Source organism: Olea europaea, chromosome 13 (assembly GCF_002742605.1).
Source record: "Olea europaea var. sylvestris chromosome 13, O_europaea_v1, whole genome shotgun sequence".
NCBI lineage: Eukaryota > Viridiplantae > Streptophyta > Magnoliopsida > Lamiales > Oleaceae > Olea > Olea europaea.
The window spans coordinates 8430165-8450131 of NC_036249.1; the positions used below are offsets into that span (position 1 = coordinate 8430165).

The following is a 19967-nucleotide window of genomic DNA, read 5'->3' on the forward strand; positions in this document are numbered from 1 at the left end:
AAAGGACGTCCACAAGTTGACTCCTCTCCACTTTCTAGTTTTTTCTTTAATTGCGTGTTAATCAATCTCTGTGTTAGCTTGATTATGCTGGATAAAAGTCAGCGCACTTTGTTTCCTTTATTGGGCACAAATTTTGGACCTGTTTAACTCAATGACAACAACCCAAGTAGAAAATAAGGTTTAACAAGGCAACTGATTTTGGGTGCACAATTAGGTTCTGTCTCTCTTGTTTCAAAAAGATGGTGAGAACTTTTTCTATTTGTAGTACCACACACTATTTATTTTCATTTGTAAAACAAATTAGTAAGTGAAAATCAAAACTATGCAAGGTCAATTGCCAAATACACCTTAATTACGATCAAACCATCTATTACTATGAAAACCTGGTGCGTCGATACAGACACTCACTACGAGGAAATGTGTTTTGGCCAGTGTTGTATGCAATCTAAGATTACATCCAATGCACACTGTCTTCAAACTTGTCACGCCCAGATTCCAGAGCATGAATCAGGTATTTGTTTGTACAAAATGTCATTTTTGATTCCCATGAGTTTGACTACTAGGTTTTTTAGAATTCAAAAAAAAAATAAAAAATAAAATACACACACACACACACACACACACACAATAATAGTGAGCAGACAAAACCCTAGAAACAATAATGCCAGAAAGCAGACTCAAGTCCCTCACATAAAAATCACAAATGCCTTCATTCAGTATACCCCTGACACAGGAGGGAGACAGGAATGATATATCTTGTTGGCAATGAATCAATTAGCAAAGAAGTGATCGAATTGACAATTCTCGGAAATTTCCTAATCATTGAAATCTACTAACCTTTTTTGATCTCTCAATTGCTTGATCAGTCTCATCCATCATCTGATTTCCCTGATCCATTAGTTGCTGATTTGTCATATCTGCAATATTGTGTTCATCCACAGAAAGTTTCACCAAAGAGAACAAATTAAACAAGTAAAACAGTATTTGTGGCAAAATGTGAACACAGCAGACTGACATATACTAGGATTTAAAATCATCAAAGTATTCCGCACTTCCATTAATTAGTGTACACCATGAGGTGAAAATTTGAACATAGATTCAAGCAAATTGCAAAACAAATTAGAAGAAATAAACTAGAAAGATAACAAATTTGTGAACAAAAATTCAAGCAAAAAAGCAATTTTGTGATGTTACAACAAAAAAGAAAGCATTTTATCACTTCAATTGTTGGAACCTCCTGACATATACCTACCAACTTTGCTGCAATGTCAAGAATTTAAATATTTCCAGTCTTTATAGCTATGAAATTATTAATCTTAAAGAGCATTTAAAAAAAAATCCAGTGGCTATATGTTACATTCTTTTCAACAATTTTAATTTTATGTATGGAATTTGGTTGCTGAATAATTTCAATAAGCTAAACTATGCATTAATATGGGTCTTGGTATATGTTCTCTTTAGCTCATCTTTTACCCACATATTGTAGCAATAGAGGCTAAGAAAAATGTTCATCTTTTACCAATATTGAAGTAGTGATGGAGTCTTAAGAAAATAAATTTGTATCAACTCATTTCCAATAGTATAATGTGAAGAGAAGGAGGTGAAAACAAATAAATCTTTCCAAAGTTTATGCCTTCATCAGATTCTAAAATCTAATGAATGCACTGAAGCTAGCCCCAAAATAGTGGCGCAATCTCTTTCCCATATCCACACTAACATACAATTTAACCTCAGATAATTTGATCTTTGCCTGCTCCTTCCTTGGAGCCACTCTTCAAAAAACATAACAATTAGAAATGGCAAATACCAGTACTTTTCTGTTTGCCTTTTCTTTTCCATTTTTTTCTAATGAATCCAGTTACAATCTTACATGTTACAAACATTTTAACCCACAACGTAATGTCAATTCTTTTTTTTTTTTTTTTTCTATCATTACTTTGTGTTTGTGGGTGGGCAGAGATGGGAATTGTGGAGGGAGGTTGTTTACCGGAAGCAAGCAAGACATTTTCTTCTGCAAATCCTTCACCAGGACCCTCAAAGAGATTTACTCGCTTGTTATCAAGATTGCTCGTGTACCTAGAGTATCATTAAGAAAAATACAAATTATAACTGCACGAGGAACTGCATAACATGACAATAAAACTATTCACCAGCTTAGCACATAAGGAAGAAATTAACAATGAAGAACGTTATCCAAGCACCGAATGAAAAAGTTTGAACTTCAGCTTACGATTTTAAAGGAATTATTTTCTGAGAATTTTAAAATGAACTAACAAATGAAGACCATGTTTAAGTGCGGATGAGAAAATCTAAAATTTCGCAACTGCAAACAACCATTGACTTTCTCCATCTGAATCATAAGAACCTGTTTACAAGCATCTAAACTTTGTTAAGAAGTCATTAAGGTTGCTCCATCATGAGCTGGATCATATTGTTCCTCTGATGTAGATGTTTCGAGTGAGGTAATTGTAAGGAAATATGTCACACTAGGGGAGATCAAAATCTGTTTATGAACTGAAATCAGTCCGAGTGCAAAAATTTGGACAGTCTTCTCCATTTGGTTGTGATCAATTTCAGCTTCGGAAAATCAAGCACTTCCAAAATGAAACTAGACCGAATCATCACACTAAAATAATAATAGAAAAAAATCTTAACATCAAAAGCTTCACCAAATTAATACCACAGCCCAAAAAAAATCCTATCATTCCTTCCACTCTGAATGAAATTTTGGCTTCTCATTAGCTACATCCATTATCTGATCATCACTAAACATGCTTGTTTTCTCTTCAAAAATGTCTTTTACTGATTGTTTCAATGAATGGCCTATCCATACCCCTACCTTCAAAATCATAATTTGATCTCTCTCCTTTATATGCTTTTGCTCATAAAAGAGCTTTTTCAGTTACTTGGACAACTGAGTGATAATGTGCCAGTGTTTTTTTTTCATAGGCATCAAGCTTATGAAAATTATATAAACCAGTACTATGCAGAGATTCACTGTGTAGAAAACTATATGCACCCTACTCATCTTGCAGTAGGTGGAGAGAAGTGTGTCACATGCATACTACAGTGAGAAAAATTTAAATTTAATGTAACTGGGAAAAATAAAGAGCAGCTCTAAAAGATACTTTTGTTGATACCTAATTGACATTAGTTCAGTTTGGCTCAGTTTAATTAGCAATTTACTTCAGAGAAATAGGAAATAAATAAATGGACACAGAAAAGAACATGTTTGGAACTGAACTGATCAATTGCATAACCATACACTTCGGTGTATTGAACATCATAAACTTATCGGTAGACAGTATTCCAGTAAAATAAATTTCCACATTAATATATCATCAAACTATATAAAACCTAAAATTTTCCATATACAAGATCAAATGAAGCCTTTAACTAGTTAGGATGGAGACAGACAAAATACAAGGACATAAAGTTATTGAGGCCAGAAATACGAGAATTCAAGAGCCACAGTAAGGCAACAATAATATGATTTATTAATGGAAAATTATTTTTCATGATTGATTTGGAACTTTCACTAACATAATTTCCCTTATTGTGGAAGCAATACAGAAATATTAAATGATGTAATTAAGACAGGGAAATAACAAACAGAACAGCTAACACAGTAGTTAAACAATAAGATGCTCTATGAATTAGAAGGCGGTAACTGTGCGAGGAACTTACTGTTTTTTGAGAGCCACATACGAATTCAACTCTTTAATCTGCACAAGGGTAGACAAGTCATTTGAGAGTAACAAATCAATTATTTCTAGCATATAAAACATTCTAAAGTTTGACAAGGAATCTGACCATTGATTGCTTTTTCTCACTCAGCATCTTGTTTGTGCCTGAATCATTCTTATACTCTAAATCCTTTGATTCTCTGTCAAATTCTTTAATAAGCCTGGAGAGGGAGAGGGGGCGGGGGGGAAGAGAGTGAGAAAAAGTGAGAGGTTACTGTGCAGCTCTTCTCTGAGTACGCATGTGTCTCTTTGTGTGCATGACAAAGATAGAGAGAAGCATCATCGCACGAAACTCCTCTTTGATGGTTTATTATGGTTGTAGACAATGACATATATTCATTTTTCATTGCACTGAAAGGACAACAAATTCCTCCCATCTGCACTCATTTCTCTTTTGTCTTAAATGACAATTAATTTTGTTGCTTTTTATTATGAACTTTGATAGGATTGAGCCTACAAGATGAAGAACTAGCTTATATACATGTAATAGTAATACATCCTTCCCATCAACTACTAGCATCTATCCATCTATTCATACTTACAGGAAATCCAGTATTTAGAGATTTAGAAAAAATCTCTTTTGCTTCCCTTCTCAGCCAAAGAAATTTTTTAAACGGTTCACCTGTTAAATTACAAATGTCATTTAGCCCCTGTTTGACAACCATTATTTTCAAATTCTTTTTCTACAAACTCATTTTTAACCACAAATTTACACAATAAAATATTCTGAATTTAAATTCAATTTTTTTTCCAACTTTTTAATCACAAATTCTCCTAAAAATCAGTATTCAAAACTTTATATTCCCCAAATAATGGTTGTCAAACAGGGGCCTAATGAAATTTGACACTTAAGTCCTAAACTGCAATGTAAAAACTGAACTAATTATTTCGTCCTTGTGAATTAATTATTTACTTTTAGGTATGAATTTATTATTTACATGTGCATATTGGATTGATCACTATCTAAAATCCAATAAGATTAGATACTTCGCCCCTACAAGAAGTCATATTAATAACTGTCTATAACCTGTGCTACAAAGATCTCATTGCTCTTGTAAACGAGAAATCTTCAGATCTACACAAGTCATACTCAAGTAGAAAAAGTTGTCTTTCCCTTGTTTATCCTCAATCCATGCCACCTATACTTGGTGGAGATCTTCATTTCTAATCTTATCCATCCTATTATGATCACATCACATCTCATTCTCTTCTTATCCATTATGTTTATACTCTTTCAATTTTTCCTTTAACAACCTAACACTCAGTACCATAAAGCATGGCAAGTCTAACTAAATATATGCAGAGAACATTGAGTGTGTAATGGACTATTATTGAATAGTAAAATACATAAACCAATTCTGAAAGTAGAGATTTTCTCTTTTGAGAAAGGAATTTGTCGAGTTTAAGCGCTGTTGAGTTAAAAACAAAAACGTTTTAGGAAACTAGTACACGTCTCAAATGGAAGCATAAATCCACATGTAAGATTCATCAGACATCAAAATTAGGGCAAAAAAGGGAAGGATCAAGATTGAGTTCAAACCAGGTGTGTGTGTGAGAGAGTGAGAGATTTAACTATTGTGCCCTATACAACTATACAGTGGCCAATACTTGATCTCCAGTGAAATAAATAATAGGATTAAACTGTTCTGACCATTGCAGAATTTTCCCTTGGCAAACTTTCTGGTTTTTCAAACCTAGTGTATAATACCCGCACTCGAATTTCTGTATCTAATTATCAGCATTGAAAATGTAGGGGCTCATTTGAGGGATTAATCCATCTTCTATGACCTTGTAACAAACTTACTATAAATGTTAATTCCTTTTAAAGAAAGGTTGAATTCTTGTTCAAACACTTATATAGAAAATTCTTGATAGACTCTTTTTGTCATATGCTTGATTGACCAAACATAAAGTAATGTGTAGTGCAAATGCATGAATGTAGGAATAAGGGAGAGATTCTTGCTCATTTCACAAATTTCAAGGAACAATTTCTACCATCATGGGTTTTTCCTTAATAATGCATGTCTAGTCTTGTTCTATTTAAACCCCTCATTCACATTCACATGCAATCACTCACTATTATTTTTCAGTCCAAATAATATACACATATACACGTACATAGCCGAGGTGAAAATTGTAGAGGAATCAAGCAATTCAATTCAATCTTTATTACTCTTTCTTCTAAATTTCAATGTAAGTACGCTACTTATGTTGAATTATTATTATATTATGAATTTCAAGAAAATTATTATGGGTTCCATATTGTACAATACGATTATGATTATCTTAAGGGGACCGGAGGTTAGTAGCGTTACACATAAGAATTCTTACTACCTATACTCAATAAAATTCTTGTGTCTCCATTATATTGATTATGATTATTATGCCTCTTTTAAGTTATACACGATAATAATTCATGACGTACTTATTGAGATTTTATAAATCTCACTCTATGATATTTCCCCCTTTTAAGCAATTAATGATTCGAGGTAGTCAACGTGGAGAAAAAAATAGGCCAATTTTAATAAATTATTTTGTGTTTAAACAACAACTTTACATTTCTAATTTAGTCGTTATGTTGAAATTATTTTATTTATTTATTTTTCGTTGCTACATAATAAGACAACAATTTATTTACTTATTGAAGAAAAAAATTATTTCGTATTCTTATTTTAGTTCTTATGAAAGAATTTAAATTTTATTTAGTGACACTCGAATAGTCAACGATTCGGGCCGATACATAGTACTCTTATTTTGTGTGGAAACCTAGGGAAGATTTCTTTATTTAAGACATCATTCTTGACATCATATATAAGAAATACATGAACGATCTGCACTGAGAAAAAGTAACACACTCATGTTTCACCCAAGATACTAAATGTTCAGTCATTAATTAGCTTGTTTAGGATTACAAAGTACGTTATTCATTGTAATCCCTTCATCATTTTATTAATTGGTAAAAGCACCATGGATGGTGTGAACTGTCTTACAGTGGCATGCGCAGTTGGTTCTTGTGAAGAACAAAGATTATAACATAGTTTAATCTAGTATGACTTGGGTACACAAGAAGGATACTGGGTTGGAGATGTAGGTGTGATTTGACTAAATCACTCTAACCGATTTTGTCTGGACTGGAAACTTCTTAAGAATCTGCTCATATCATGATTTTGAATTTCATTAATTTGCTTACCTTTTTCCATTAAAATTCACCTAATTAGTGGGGAGTAGGCATGAAACCCCATGAGTACACAAAAAAGGGGAACATAATGGTAAAATGTTAAGAAGGGAGGCATAAACCCTAACTTCCAATGAGGAAGAAAACATATAAAACTTAAACAAGTTCAGTTTAACTTACTTGAACATAGATCCACTATCCATTCATAAGTACTTCAAAATTTTCCTCTAAATTGCATTACCCATTTCTCGGGTTCATAAACCATAGGTTTTAAACCAGGAAATACCTGAGAACTAATAAACTTAATTTAATCTCCCACACGCAGGCTGCAAGTTCATCATGAAAAGTGGTCAAAAGGTTCAGTGAAGCGCAAACAATAATGATAACAAACTTCAAGTAACATAATAGTCCATTGCCTTCAATAGCTGCTTTTAATATGACCTTCCAGTCATGGTTAATCATTATGTTAAAACTAAATTGAGCTGGTGTTATGAAATTGTGATTAATGTTCATATCTTAATGAAGACATTGGGCCAACTGAAGCCCAGAAATGAAAGTAAGATGCCTAAGAGTAGGGTTGGACAAAACTCCTAAATGAAACGGATATGAACCGACTGGAGCTGTTTTTATCAAGTTAAAATACCCGAACAGTTATTAGAATCTAGAACTGATGGATTTGGTTCAATTCTCGGTTCTAGATCTTGAACCGAGTAAAACCGAATCTTCCTAACTTTCTGAAATTTTTAAGCTATATTATTTAATTTTTTCCTATTTTATTTGCCAACTAATTAATTCAGCTCAAAAGTATAATTTTTCTGTTTCATTTATCAACTAATTAATTGAGTCCAAATGTTATTTTTCTGTTTTCAGCCAAAAACACAACTTTGCAATTCAAATTTTAAAGAATCAAAATTGAGTGAGCTAAATTTTTGTTAATCATTCCATTGTTTCTCAAATAATCGAAGCGTCTGCGCCTCTCTTCATCTTACCCCTTTTTTGCTCTAGTCATTGAATTTCCTCCACTTTATTCAAAATAATTTGTATACATCAGTTAATGGAACTTATAAAAAACTTGTTACTTGTATATTATTAAATTGAACTACGTTATTTTATAAGTGTTAATATAGCGTTGTTGTAAGAGTTAAGATTGAACATGTCATTAATTGGATTAATCTAGTATTGTAAATGTTAAAAAATTTAATTATGGTACGGATTCGAACATAATGATTCCTTAATTAAATTTAGACCTAACGGTTCCATAACTAAATGCTCGAAAATTCTGGTTCGGATCGAACCCTACCATATCCAGCCCTGGAGTGTAAGTAGTTAGTACATTTTCATCATATGTTCAAGAGTTTAGATCAGGGTTTCCATGGAGTCCTAAATCTTCTAATACCACTTGAGTTTGATCGCTAGAATTTGCTTGAACTTCATCCCATTTCCATATTAGAGAATATTCCGAGGAAAGAATTACCCAATTCGTGTTCTTATTAAAATCAAGTTTTTCTAAACGCGTTCCATTTCTTTCGCTGTTATCAATAAACATAAATCTTCTCGCAATAATTGCCCTGTTTATCTGATTTCTATTAACATCCATCAACCTTTTCATTTAAATCTTCTACTATAAAAAGAAAATTTCCAACAGACTTCACCAGTTGCTACCATCCTTGCCGAGATTCATGGTTCACAGGGATACGCATAGGTGTGGAATCAAATACCTCTTACATTCACGCATCTTGGCCGCTAGCTCTTCCAATTGCCTGCTCTGCCTATTGGAGTCCTTGATTTTCTCCAATTTTTGAAATCCATTCCTGCATTTCAATTAGTGAAATGATCAAAATATGCACGTAATTATCTACACGTTAAACATACATAAATACATAAAACTACACATTATTTATATGTAAAACACAAGCGCTTTTGAAAAGAAAGGAACAGAATTTAATAATACTCACGAAAGAGCTCGAAATATATCAGAAATCTGTCCCTCGATCTCCGCAAGTTCTTCGCTCACCCCAGATAATGAATCCATGCTCAAATTTCTTTTCAACAAATAAAGTTTCCCAAATTAATGAAAATGGCAATGCTTCCAAAAACTCGCAACTATTTTAAAAACCCATTTCGATTCGGGCAATAGAAAATGCCCGATTTGAATATTTGAATCTGATCCAAGCAATGTTGTTGACGAATGACGGATCTAATCGAAAAGTCATAGGCTCTCTCTGTCGTTGTGAGGAGAGAACCAGCTCACATAGGTCTCTCCTTATATATAATAGAAGCTCTCTTTTCGGAGTTACCAAGTTATTAAATTCCTAATTAAAAATAGAATTTTGCTACTTTATACATAAAAAAACATACATAATGAATTACTAAATTGTTTTATTCTTTGAAAATAACTCACAACAACATTCACTAAGCGACACCTAACACATATTATTTTACCGAGGAAAGCGCCAATAGAATACTCGCTGCTTCATTTATTTGTTGTTCCACTTATTTAATTAGAATGTCAATCATTACAATGGATGCACTTACCGTCACGTTTTGCTCCGGCCTTACCCTGAGAGCTTTATTATCGAGCATCACTTGTCTAGAATGACATATTCTGTCCGCTTGGACCATTAAATCATCCATTTGTGAGCCTTCGTATGTCAATGATATTAGAGTCTGTTTGTTATTGATTCTTAGAATCAATTTTTTTATCGTCAGAGAGAAAAGTGGATCAGTTAAAAATGACAACTAATCATGTTAAATAAAAGTTAAAAATTGATTTTTTTGGCTTGAAAAATAAGAACGAAATGGGGGCTTAGTATAAAGGACAAAAAAGGAATTTACCCTTTTGTATGACGAGAGTTTACTTTTCAGTAAATTTAGATAAAAGTTGATGAAATACTATTAAAAAATTGATAAAAATTGTGAACCCCAAAAAATACGTGGTTGAAGATGAGTTTAATAAAAAATAAATTTTAAAAATGACTGTGAAACAAGGGCTTATGAAGGAGGTTTAAGAGAAATTAGCTCATTTGATTAAAGAATTTTAGCATATATATGATATCATTTTTAAATAGCAATTTCTCTATTTCAAATTTGTTTCTTATCAACAAATTGAAACAGCGATCCGAATTGTTCACTTCAATCAAAGGAGTTGAGTTATAATGTTAAACTTAGGTCGCACAAAAAAAGAAACGGTAAATAAAATGCGATCCACAATATAAAAATGTCATTTTTAAATTCAGAAACATGTGTCTTGGACGATGCAACATGCCTTGCTAGATTTTAGCCCCCGTTTGACCCCCATTACCTAAAAATAAAAATGGGAGAAATGGTATTTTTTAGATAAAATAGTGGTTAAAAAAGAAGGAATAATTTTCAATTTACGTGTAATATTATTTTATGGAAAATTGTGTGGTTAAAAATAGGAAAGAGAAAAATATGATGTAATGTAATTGAATTTAATGGGGATCAAACGGGAAGCTTTATCTTGCCTAGCTGATCGCTTGCGTAAATTTTGTGGTAGGGTTGGGTGGGGTGTGGGGGCGGGAACAAGTCTATTTGGCTACTCTTCTAGTTAAAATGATTAGTGTGAGTTTGCCTTTTATCTTTGTCCGAGTTTATTAGACAAATTGTCTTGAAGCCAGTTTGATCTCTTTGAATTGTTAAGCACATGTTTGACTCTCATTCTCATTCTTTTTTTCTCTCTTATTTTCAACAACATAATTTTTCATAAAATAATATTACACACATGTCAAAAACTTTTCTTTTTTTTTTTCAACCACACATTTTTCATAAAATAATATTCCAACCATTAAAATTTAAAAAGAATGAGGGTCAAACGGGGACTAATTCTTTGGTGCAATTATGACGAATAATTCCATTTGTACAGAAAAACTGTTCCACAAAATTCTGCCAAAAATCTAATGTGTGGGACCCATATTGTGATAAAAAGTGTCAAAAAATCCTCCCACCACCCCCTGTTATATCTATTCTGTATTGCTTTTGTGTGTGCAATTTCCGTATACACAGCAAGCTCCATTATGACTAGGTCAGGCTGTAAGATGCCACGTAATTGCAAGATGTAACTAAAATACTTTTGTTACATTAAATTTTGTATTCATAAAAATCAATAACCATTGCTATTGTTTAAAAATAATAATAATAAAAGACCAACAACTAGCCCAACAATTGAAATTGAAGTTTTGCTCCATGAAAACCAGAAAGAGAAAATATGCCAATTTCTAGGCACAATCCACCATAATCAATGTAAAAAATAGATTATAGACGAAATAATAATATTCTCTCAATAGTGACAAGTTAAATCAAACTACTTATTTTGATTCATAAGAAATACCTAATAAATCATGAAGAAATTGAAAAAATTTCAATGTTTATTCAATAAGAGCAAAGCAACAACGATACCCTAATTATTGTTTTTTTTTTTTTTAAATAGAATAAAACACTAGGAACTAATCCCAAATAAAAGGACTTAACAGCCCTATTAATACAATAAAACAATTACATAAATAAAAATCAGCAAATCTTCAATGCTTTAGAGAGCACTATTCTTCGAAGTTCGAAGGAAGCTTAAGAATTGGCCTCAACACCAAGTATAATTATCGAAACAAACATCTTGTTCTTGTTGTGGCATTTATTGGAAATTTTATCAGCTTCGACCAAGATTTCGTCCAACACGAAACCTTGTTTATTCAATAGCACTCAGACATCAGAGAACATATTTGATGGCAAGTTGTTTCACTCGACCCTCCCACATGGTTCAGAGAAAGTCGAGCAGTTGCGTAGCACTATGATCACACTCTATACTTGGCCTGATTTTTGGTATGTCGAGATCATAGAAAAGGTAGATATTGAATTATGGAAATAAGAGAGAATCTCCCATTATTTCTCATTCAATGGGGATAAGTCTTTCTCCTTCATTGTCTCACCATTAAACGTTGAAAAATTGTCAACGTTTAAGTGGTGAGACCAAATTCCGATGAGTTGTCAAAGTTTAAGTGGTTAGACGAAGAAATTGAATGAAAAATAATTGAAAAAATCGATTTATACAATATGAATAAAGCAGTAATTAGACCCGAATTATTGTTCTTTTAACAAATAAAACCCTAGGAAACATTTCCAAATAAAAAGACTCAATACAATAAAACTATAAGATAAGATAAATAAATATAAGCAAACCTTCAATGCTTTACAGAACCCTAATATTGGACGGACGGTTCAGAATTGGCTTCACAGCCACAATACTTATCGATACAATCATGGACAAAATCTTCTTGTTCTTGTTGAAGGGTGCATTCGCAATTTCATCAGCCTCGTCCGAGATTTGATCCATCATGAAACCCTGTCTATGCAATGGTACTCCAACTTCACTGAGGATTTTAGAGATTCTATTCAATGGCAAGTTGTCGTGCTCGATCCTCCCACAGGGTTCCCAAAAAGTCGAAATACTTGAGTCGCAATCGTAATCGAGTAGATAATCTGGCTTTTCTTCATCATCATCTTCTTCTTCCAATGAAAAATACGTCTTTTCCATGTGAACTTCTATGAAAAAATGACCACCATCTTCACTTGGCTTGATTTTTGGTACATCGAGATCAAAAGCCTGCCATGCACGACAATAATCGTCCACGGGTGTCTGGAAATTCATTGTAAATCAGAATGTAGAAAGAAAACTGTGGGATATGCTAACGAAGATGTTTAGCTTTTTCTCTCTACGAAGTCTACGACTCGGATTCTTATTGGTTGGCGGCAGCTAGGTTAAAGAAAAATTTGCCCAATTAATTAGTTATTAATAGATTTTATGGGATTTTCTCAATTTTGACGAAAGGAGTTACGAAAAGGAATATGAATTATTCTTTGGAAAGTCGAGACAAAACGTCAAATGCGTCCACAATTATGTTTCCTTTTTCAATTAAATCTTAATATTTCCTTGTTTTGTTAAAACTGTTTGGTGTATTGTTAAAAACCAGATTTTTAGTAGACGAAATGTATTGTTGAAAATTTTTGATCATATAAAATGTGCAGTTAAAAAAAAATTTTAAAAATGGGGACCAAATAGGGACTTAGTTTGTTTACTTATTCTGTGAGGGCTATATATCATTAGGGTATAATATTTATTCTACTCTGGCGTTTATTGTAATGTCCCTAAATTCAATCTATTCTCATACTTAATTGTCGTGATTGTTACCCACGAATTTTCTCACTCATTGTCATGATTGTTACTCTGCGATTTCTTAAGGTTGAATCCCAACTTTGAGTGCCCTCACCACCCTACCTCTAGAACTTTGTGAGGAAGGTAAATCGCGGGATGTGCCCCAACAGGTTAGGGAACAAGAGCTGCATGTACACTGCGCCTACAAGGAGTTCAATTCCATATTTCAAGAATCGAACACCCACATTGCGGCTGCCAGGAAGGTGTGATATAACCTCACTCCTGTCCTTTGCACTACTGGACTATGCTCCGGGAGACTACTCCACTGCTTTCTTTAAACCATACCAGTGGGTATCAAAGTCGAAAAAAAAAACCTCGATAAAAAAAGTTAGTACACGTGAAACTTATTAGTTTCTCAATTGTATGCCCCTTCCCTTGCAAAATCTTATTAGTAGCAAAAATACTCGAAAGTTTGTCTAATAATAGTTATCAAATACAGGGGCGGACCCAGAATTATTTTTCAGTGGGGGCGAGACAAAAAATTGGCTAAAATAAATTGTGAAAAAAAAAAAAACCTGAAAATTTAAATTTAATAAGGTCGAATTGAAAGTTTTTGAAAATTCAATGGGGGCGGCTGACCCCACTCGTTCTTTAGTGGGTCCGCCTCTAATCAAATATAATTAAATATAAATTTTACAAATCTTAAAAACATTTTACCATGCTGGAAGACGAAATATTCTCGTAGGTACAAATAATCAAAAGGAAAATCATTGCACATTATCCATTTTGAAGGAAAATGTTACAGCACTAATAATAATTAGAGTTTGAAAAAGAAAAAAAAAATGTAGCATAATTCAAAAGTCCTCGAGTTCTAATTAAGAAAGTCTGACATTCGAGAAGTTTGATATTTGAAGATTTCAATTTCTACCAAAGGTGGTGCCAATTTTCTAAATATAAAAGTTTCCGTTGCAATTTTAGTTGAGCAGAATTAGGATATCAATAAACAGAACGAAATTTTGAATGGAATAATAAGAGGATAATATGCCAAGAATTCAATAAAAACATATTGCTTGCAGATTTTCGGGAGCAATTCAGGTGTTCAAATTATTTAACCGCAAAACATTCAAATTATTCAAATTTGACACTAGGATGCACCAACACATAACTATAATGTCCAGAATGAATTATTTGTTGATTATACGGATATATTTATGAGAAACATGGTACAAGATGATTTTATTTTTAATATGATCACATATTAATATACAAATATTTGATGTCCCGAATGAATTATTTGTTGATTACACAGATATGTTTACGACAAACATGGTACGTAATGATTTTATTTTTAAAATGATCATGTATTCATATAAAAATATTTGATGATAAACAAATGTTTCCAAGTAAAGAGGCATTGATTGATTGGGTTAAAACTACTAGTAAGAGACATAACATGATTGTAGTTATCAAAAAGTCCGAGTTAGGCTAGGTTGGGAGAAAACCAATAATTGATTTCGCGTATGAAAGATATGATTTGTATAGATGCAGGAATACCAACAAAGAAAATGAAAAAGGGCCGTCCATCTTCAAAGATAGATGTATCTACTCGTTGAGTCCCATCATATTTTGAGTTTGTGCTATTCGGATAAGACAATAAGTTACAACAATTGGATAGTTCCATTATACTTTTAAGTCAGCCTACACTATCAAGCTAACCTTCAATTCGACAAAAGCAAAAAGTGTATCGAGCATGTGGATCAAAGTCCATGACTTATTTTGATTCATTTCCTTTGAGATCTTACATAATTGGTGTGAAGGATGTAGCCTCAGAAGGCAATTGCGATTTCGGGCCATGGCTAATATTTTAGGCTTAGGTGAAGATAATTGTCTTTCGTAAGAAAAGACCTAATAAAAGAGCTTGAATCTCCTTTGGATGATTACTCTATACTCTATGGAAATGATGACATAGTCCATGAGTTAATTTATTCACTTTCTCATTTTAATGGGTATGCTAGTCGTAAGTATTGGATGACCATACCGAATATGGGTCATATTATTGCTTCAAGATATAAGGTTATTCTTGTTCACGTGAGCCAACAACAATGTCTTACATTTCTTCCACTTTGGGATGAACCCCTTGCAATTGCATCCCATGAGATTGTTGCAATTAGATTTGTCAGTGGCTGTCATTTTGTCTTGGTTAATATTTATTAAATTAATTAAATTTCTAATTAACTAAATGATTTTTCTACTTCTGTATTTCTATGTAATCGTGTGCAGACAAATTGGCATATTAGTGGACCAATGCCTCATATTGCTTGTAATTGGTACAAGTACCATCATCCATGTGCAAGAGGCTGGGCTACACATTATCATGCTAGGACGCAATTTTTTAGGTCTCTAGTAGAAAAAAGATATAGCTATATCAGAGATAATTAATTTGGATAAGCCATAAGATTAGGTAAGGATAACACTGCTATTATTATTTGAACAGTTAATTGATTTATTTACTACTATTTAATTACCGATCACATTATGATAGCATGGATTTGGGATGGAGAAAAACTTGAAGAAGATTTGGTTTGGTTATGTTTATGTGTTGGTTCTTGACAATATCAGTGTGAGTGGTTATATATATGTGCATGACTTTTCATTTTTTATGATGCAATATTATTTACAATTCTAAACTAACTAACCGATTTGATTTGGGGTCAGTTCGGTTTAAGAGCTAGAGTGAGTTGAGATTTTTTCAAATAGACTAATTTGGTTTTGGTTTCGAGTTGGGATCAAAACCAACCCAAACCAAACTGCGAATTTATTGTTGTTTTCTTTAATGGATTGAGTTTTAAGAACAAGAACGATAAAACTTCTAATCTAACATTGTTAAGCGAATAATATATGTTATATAATGTTCAATTTTGTTCTTATTTCGTTCATCTGACTTAAAAGAGTTTGTGCTTTTAAGGAATATGAGGATCTATAATGTTAGAGATGTATTTAAAGTGGGATGAATATATAAAATTCATTTGGATATATAGTATTTAAATAGATGAATTTAATAATGACAAGATTGGAATATGACATGGATGTCAATAGTATTTTTTTTAAAAATTTAAATTTTAATAGGGATGAACTTAGAGGTTGATGTAAATATAAAAAGTGTGGATGGAAATAGTAATACCCTTTCTTATGTATGGTAAATGCGTGATTGGTAATTGTTGATGTGGAACTGATTTGACACTTCACTTACCATTTGAAGACTTTTAACTGGCCATCTCAATTTTCTGTTCACCATGCAATCGTATTTACTAACGGATTCTATTCGGTGAGGGATGGAAAGGGACGGATCTAAGTTTAGTGGCCAATGAAACATTTGACTCCTGTTCCAACAAACATTTTTGGGGTTTTTGATTTGTTTTTCTTGTTTAATTTATGGGCTGTATTTATAAATTTATATGGAATTAATATAAATTTTTTCGTAACTTCTACAATAGTTCATTTTAAAACTTTATACACTTAAAAGATAATTGGTACAATGGGCTCTAACATTTGACTATTTTGCGAATCACCCGTATCATTTTATTGTGGCGCAAGATCCTTGAATGACTCAAATGTTGCAAAATATCCCCATCGTCCAATTCCGTTAATTTAGATATTAAATGAAGTAAAAAGTACCAAATTTAAAAACTCTCAAATGGTAATATCATTTATTCATTTCTTCATGCACCAAAATGAATAAATGAATACTATACAATAGAAATTATTTCCTATTCACAAAGGACAGGAGATATAATGTTAACCTACAAAACAAATCTTTTTTTTCTTTTGAAAAGTATAAAAACTAAGGCTTGATTACTGACATGGTGGGCAATTGTTATTCTGTCCAACTATGGACTGGAGATCATCTCTATGCTATACAAAGTAGGAAAATGTTATATATGTATGATAGAAACCCATTTTCTTTGAAATATTACAATGAATTCTCTCCTGTGCGGATGTGGAATGGAGATTCGACAAAGGACTTCGTGAACACAAACCAACTCAAGAAGATGGTTCTTGACATGCCAACGATGGTTGGTATTTAAAATCTAATTCTCATTTCTTTAATTTTTTGCATTTTGATTTTTGCATCATTTTTTTTTTAACAAAGTGAAGGTTGTGGGTCACAATGTGACACACCTATGTGTTGTAGATTTATGGAGATTATACATTATATGCTAAGATACAGTGATGCACATGAACAACATGTCTTTGAATTGCAAAGAGGGGAGAATGCTTTTGAATTTACGAACTACGTTTTTAGTATTTTATATGACTTTGTTGTGACATGGGTAGTGAATGGTGAAATTAAAGCTTTAGTTTTATTGTTATTTTTGGGCAATGGATGTTAGTCAATGTTGTTGTTTCATTAGTATTGCTCTAATATAATTGAGTTCTCATGTAGTGATGTGTAATGAAAAGTTTTGTTGTAATATAGATTTCAAGTTAACTGATGGTTGACTTTAATCATATAGTTTTGAGCATGAAAAAACAATTGAATTTAATTGATGAAAGTATTCAATGATAAATTAAATTGATCATTGTCAAAAGAATAAAATCAAGACTATCAAATTGGACTCACAATGAAGATCAAGATCGAAGCCATCCAAGCATTCAAGATAAGTGCTTAATAGCCGAACTTCAAAGCAAAATCAAGACAAGAGCCGAAGAGCCAAACTTCAAAGAAACTCAAAGACTAGGCTTTCTTAGCAAATGTAAATGTACTAATATTTTGATATTTAGCAATGAATATTTAAAGCTCAAAATTCATTTTGTGCATTAAAAGCAAGTTTGATTATCACTTGCATAAAATATTTTTATCAATAGTAAAATTGATTTTTAAATGATATTTCAAATTAGATTATATTTTTAAAATATCACTTACCTTGAAAACTCGTTAAAAACACCTTCCAAAAGTCTATATTTGTCAAAACATTCAAATTGGATTAAACGGCATCAAAAATAAAAAAAAATCTATTGTATTAACTACAATCGGCCAAACATCTTACTGGAATGGATGTATCATGGATGTCCAAACACTCATCCAAACTCTCAGAAAGTTTTTTGCGAAATCTTTCTCTATAAATTAAAAAAAGAGGGACACCCAAATCCATAAGGCAAATATCCAAAAAGTGCAACGGTCGATTTTTTGATTGTTGTAATTTTTGACATATAACGGTTATTTTTGTACGTCCGAATATGAGGCAAATGTCCAAACTCTTTTTCGTTTTCTCATAAAGAGCCTGTTTGGGAGTGATTTTGAGAATTGATTTTTTGACCGTTAGGAGAAAAGTGGGGTCCACCTGTGAGAGAAGAAGTCAAATATGACGGCTGGAATAGTGAAATAACGGTCAAAAAATCAATTTTTTGGGTGAAAAAATCGGGCCCAAACAAGCCCAAAGTTTTGCTCTTTAAACTCCATAAATAAATTCTCTTCTTGCATTCACTGCAAGAATTTTCAAGTGCATTGAAGAGAGAAATTCTTGAGCAAAATCATTTGATCCTATATTGCATTCATTTCTTATATTTCTTCATATTGAGAAAATTTGATTGATTGAATCAAGATCTCTAATCACCATCTTCATCAAAGTTTTTTCATATCTCTTTTAATGCTTAACTTATTGCTATCATTCATAAAAGAGAGATATATTTGAGCAAACCCTTGAACTCGCATTGCATCTATTTCTTCTACTCTCTATATCAAAAACTTTGATTGATTGATTCAAACTTGTAAAATCATCGTATTTATCAAAGTTTATCATATCTCTTTTGGTGCTTAATTTATTACTATTGTTCATTGAAAGAGGGAAATATTTTGAGAATAATTTTGAACTTATATTGTACTTATTTCCTTTTTATCTTCTTATGGAAAAATTTTGATTGAGCGAATTAAATTTGTAATTATCATATTTATCAGCGTTTGTCATCTAATACTTGAGCTATCATTTATTATTATTTATTGAAGTGTTAGTTTTTCTTAGTACTAAATTCATTTGTATAATTTTATTAAGAGATAAATTTCATTGCAAAATTATTGCTTTAAACTTATGGGTCATATTGAGTTTACGTGAAAGTTTAATAATATAAGGATCGATGATCCTTGTTGTACGTTATCGTGTAGATCATATTGAGGTCCCATGAAACTCAATAGTATGAAGATCGGTGCTCCTTGTTTTCAGTCACTGTGTGGATTATATTAAGGCCCCATAAAATCTCAATATTGTATGATGATCGATGTTTCTTTTTTAAGTCATCATAAACACTGTAAAAGTCTGGGTTGCACCGGATATCAATCAATATAGTGAAAAAGTATTGCTTGTGACGGAAAGTTTGGTAACAGAAGACGTAGATTAATGTTTTGAATCGAACCTTCACAATTATATTGTTTGCATTCTCTCTTCCCTTCAACTTGTTGTTATTTCGTTTCCATTTATTATTTCATTGGTATACTTGTTTTTATTTGCTTAATATTCTTACTTAATTGATCAACATGTTCTTAACTTGCTTGATTTAAGATTAATTTTTGAAAATAGTTTTTAAAAAACCAATTCACCCATATTTTGGTTAGTCATTCTTGGACTATCATTTTCATGGTTACCGAGGAAGAAAAATAGTAAGATTTATCGATCAATGTTTGTGTGGAAATTATTATGTTAAACTTTGTACAGTATAATCCTGAAAATATCATGCTTTGTACAACACAACCTTGAAAATGGTGTGAGCAAGAGAACCCTGGAATGCTGAACTTTGCTTGAAACAACCCTAAATCCAACCATAATTTTGAGATTTTATTTTTGTACTTTATGGTTCAAAGTTATTAGTCTAAAATAGGGCTATACAAAAA

At 32.1% G+C, this 19967-nt stretch overlaps 1 protein-coding gene across 1 annotated transcript in view; it reads right to left on the reverse strand.

Annotated features, from left to right (window-relative positions):
- LOC111407498 (novel plant SNARE 11-like) overlaps positions 1-9151 on the reverse strand; it is a 12432-nt gene extending 3281 nt beyond the window's left edge. Inside the window, exons 1-6 of the mRNA XM_023037009.1 lie at positions 8877-9151; positions 8640-8732; positions 3814-3907; positions 3688-3725; positions 1988-2076; positions 838-917 (exon numbers count right to left, since the gene is read on the reverse strand). Of these exons, the coding sequence (XP_022892777.1) occupies positions 838-917; positions 1988-2076; positions 3688-3725; positions 3814-3907; positions 8640-8732; positions 8877-8953 (471 nt within the window). The 5' untranslated portion in view covers positions 8954-9151. The remainder of the gene's footprint in view (positions 1-837; positions 918-1987; positions 2077-3687; positions 3726-3813; positions 3908-8639; positions 8733-8876) is intronic.
- Between the last annotated feature and the right edge of the window lie 10816 nt (positions 9152-19967).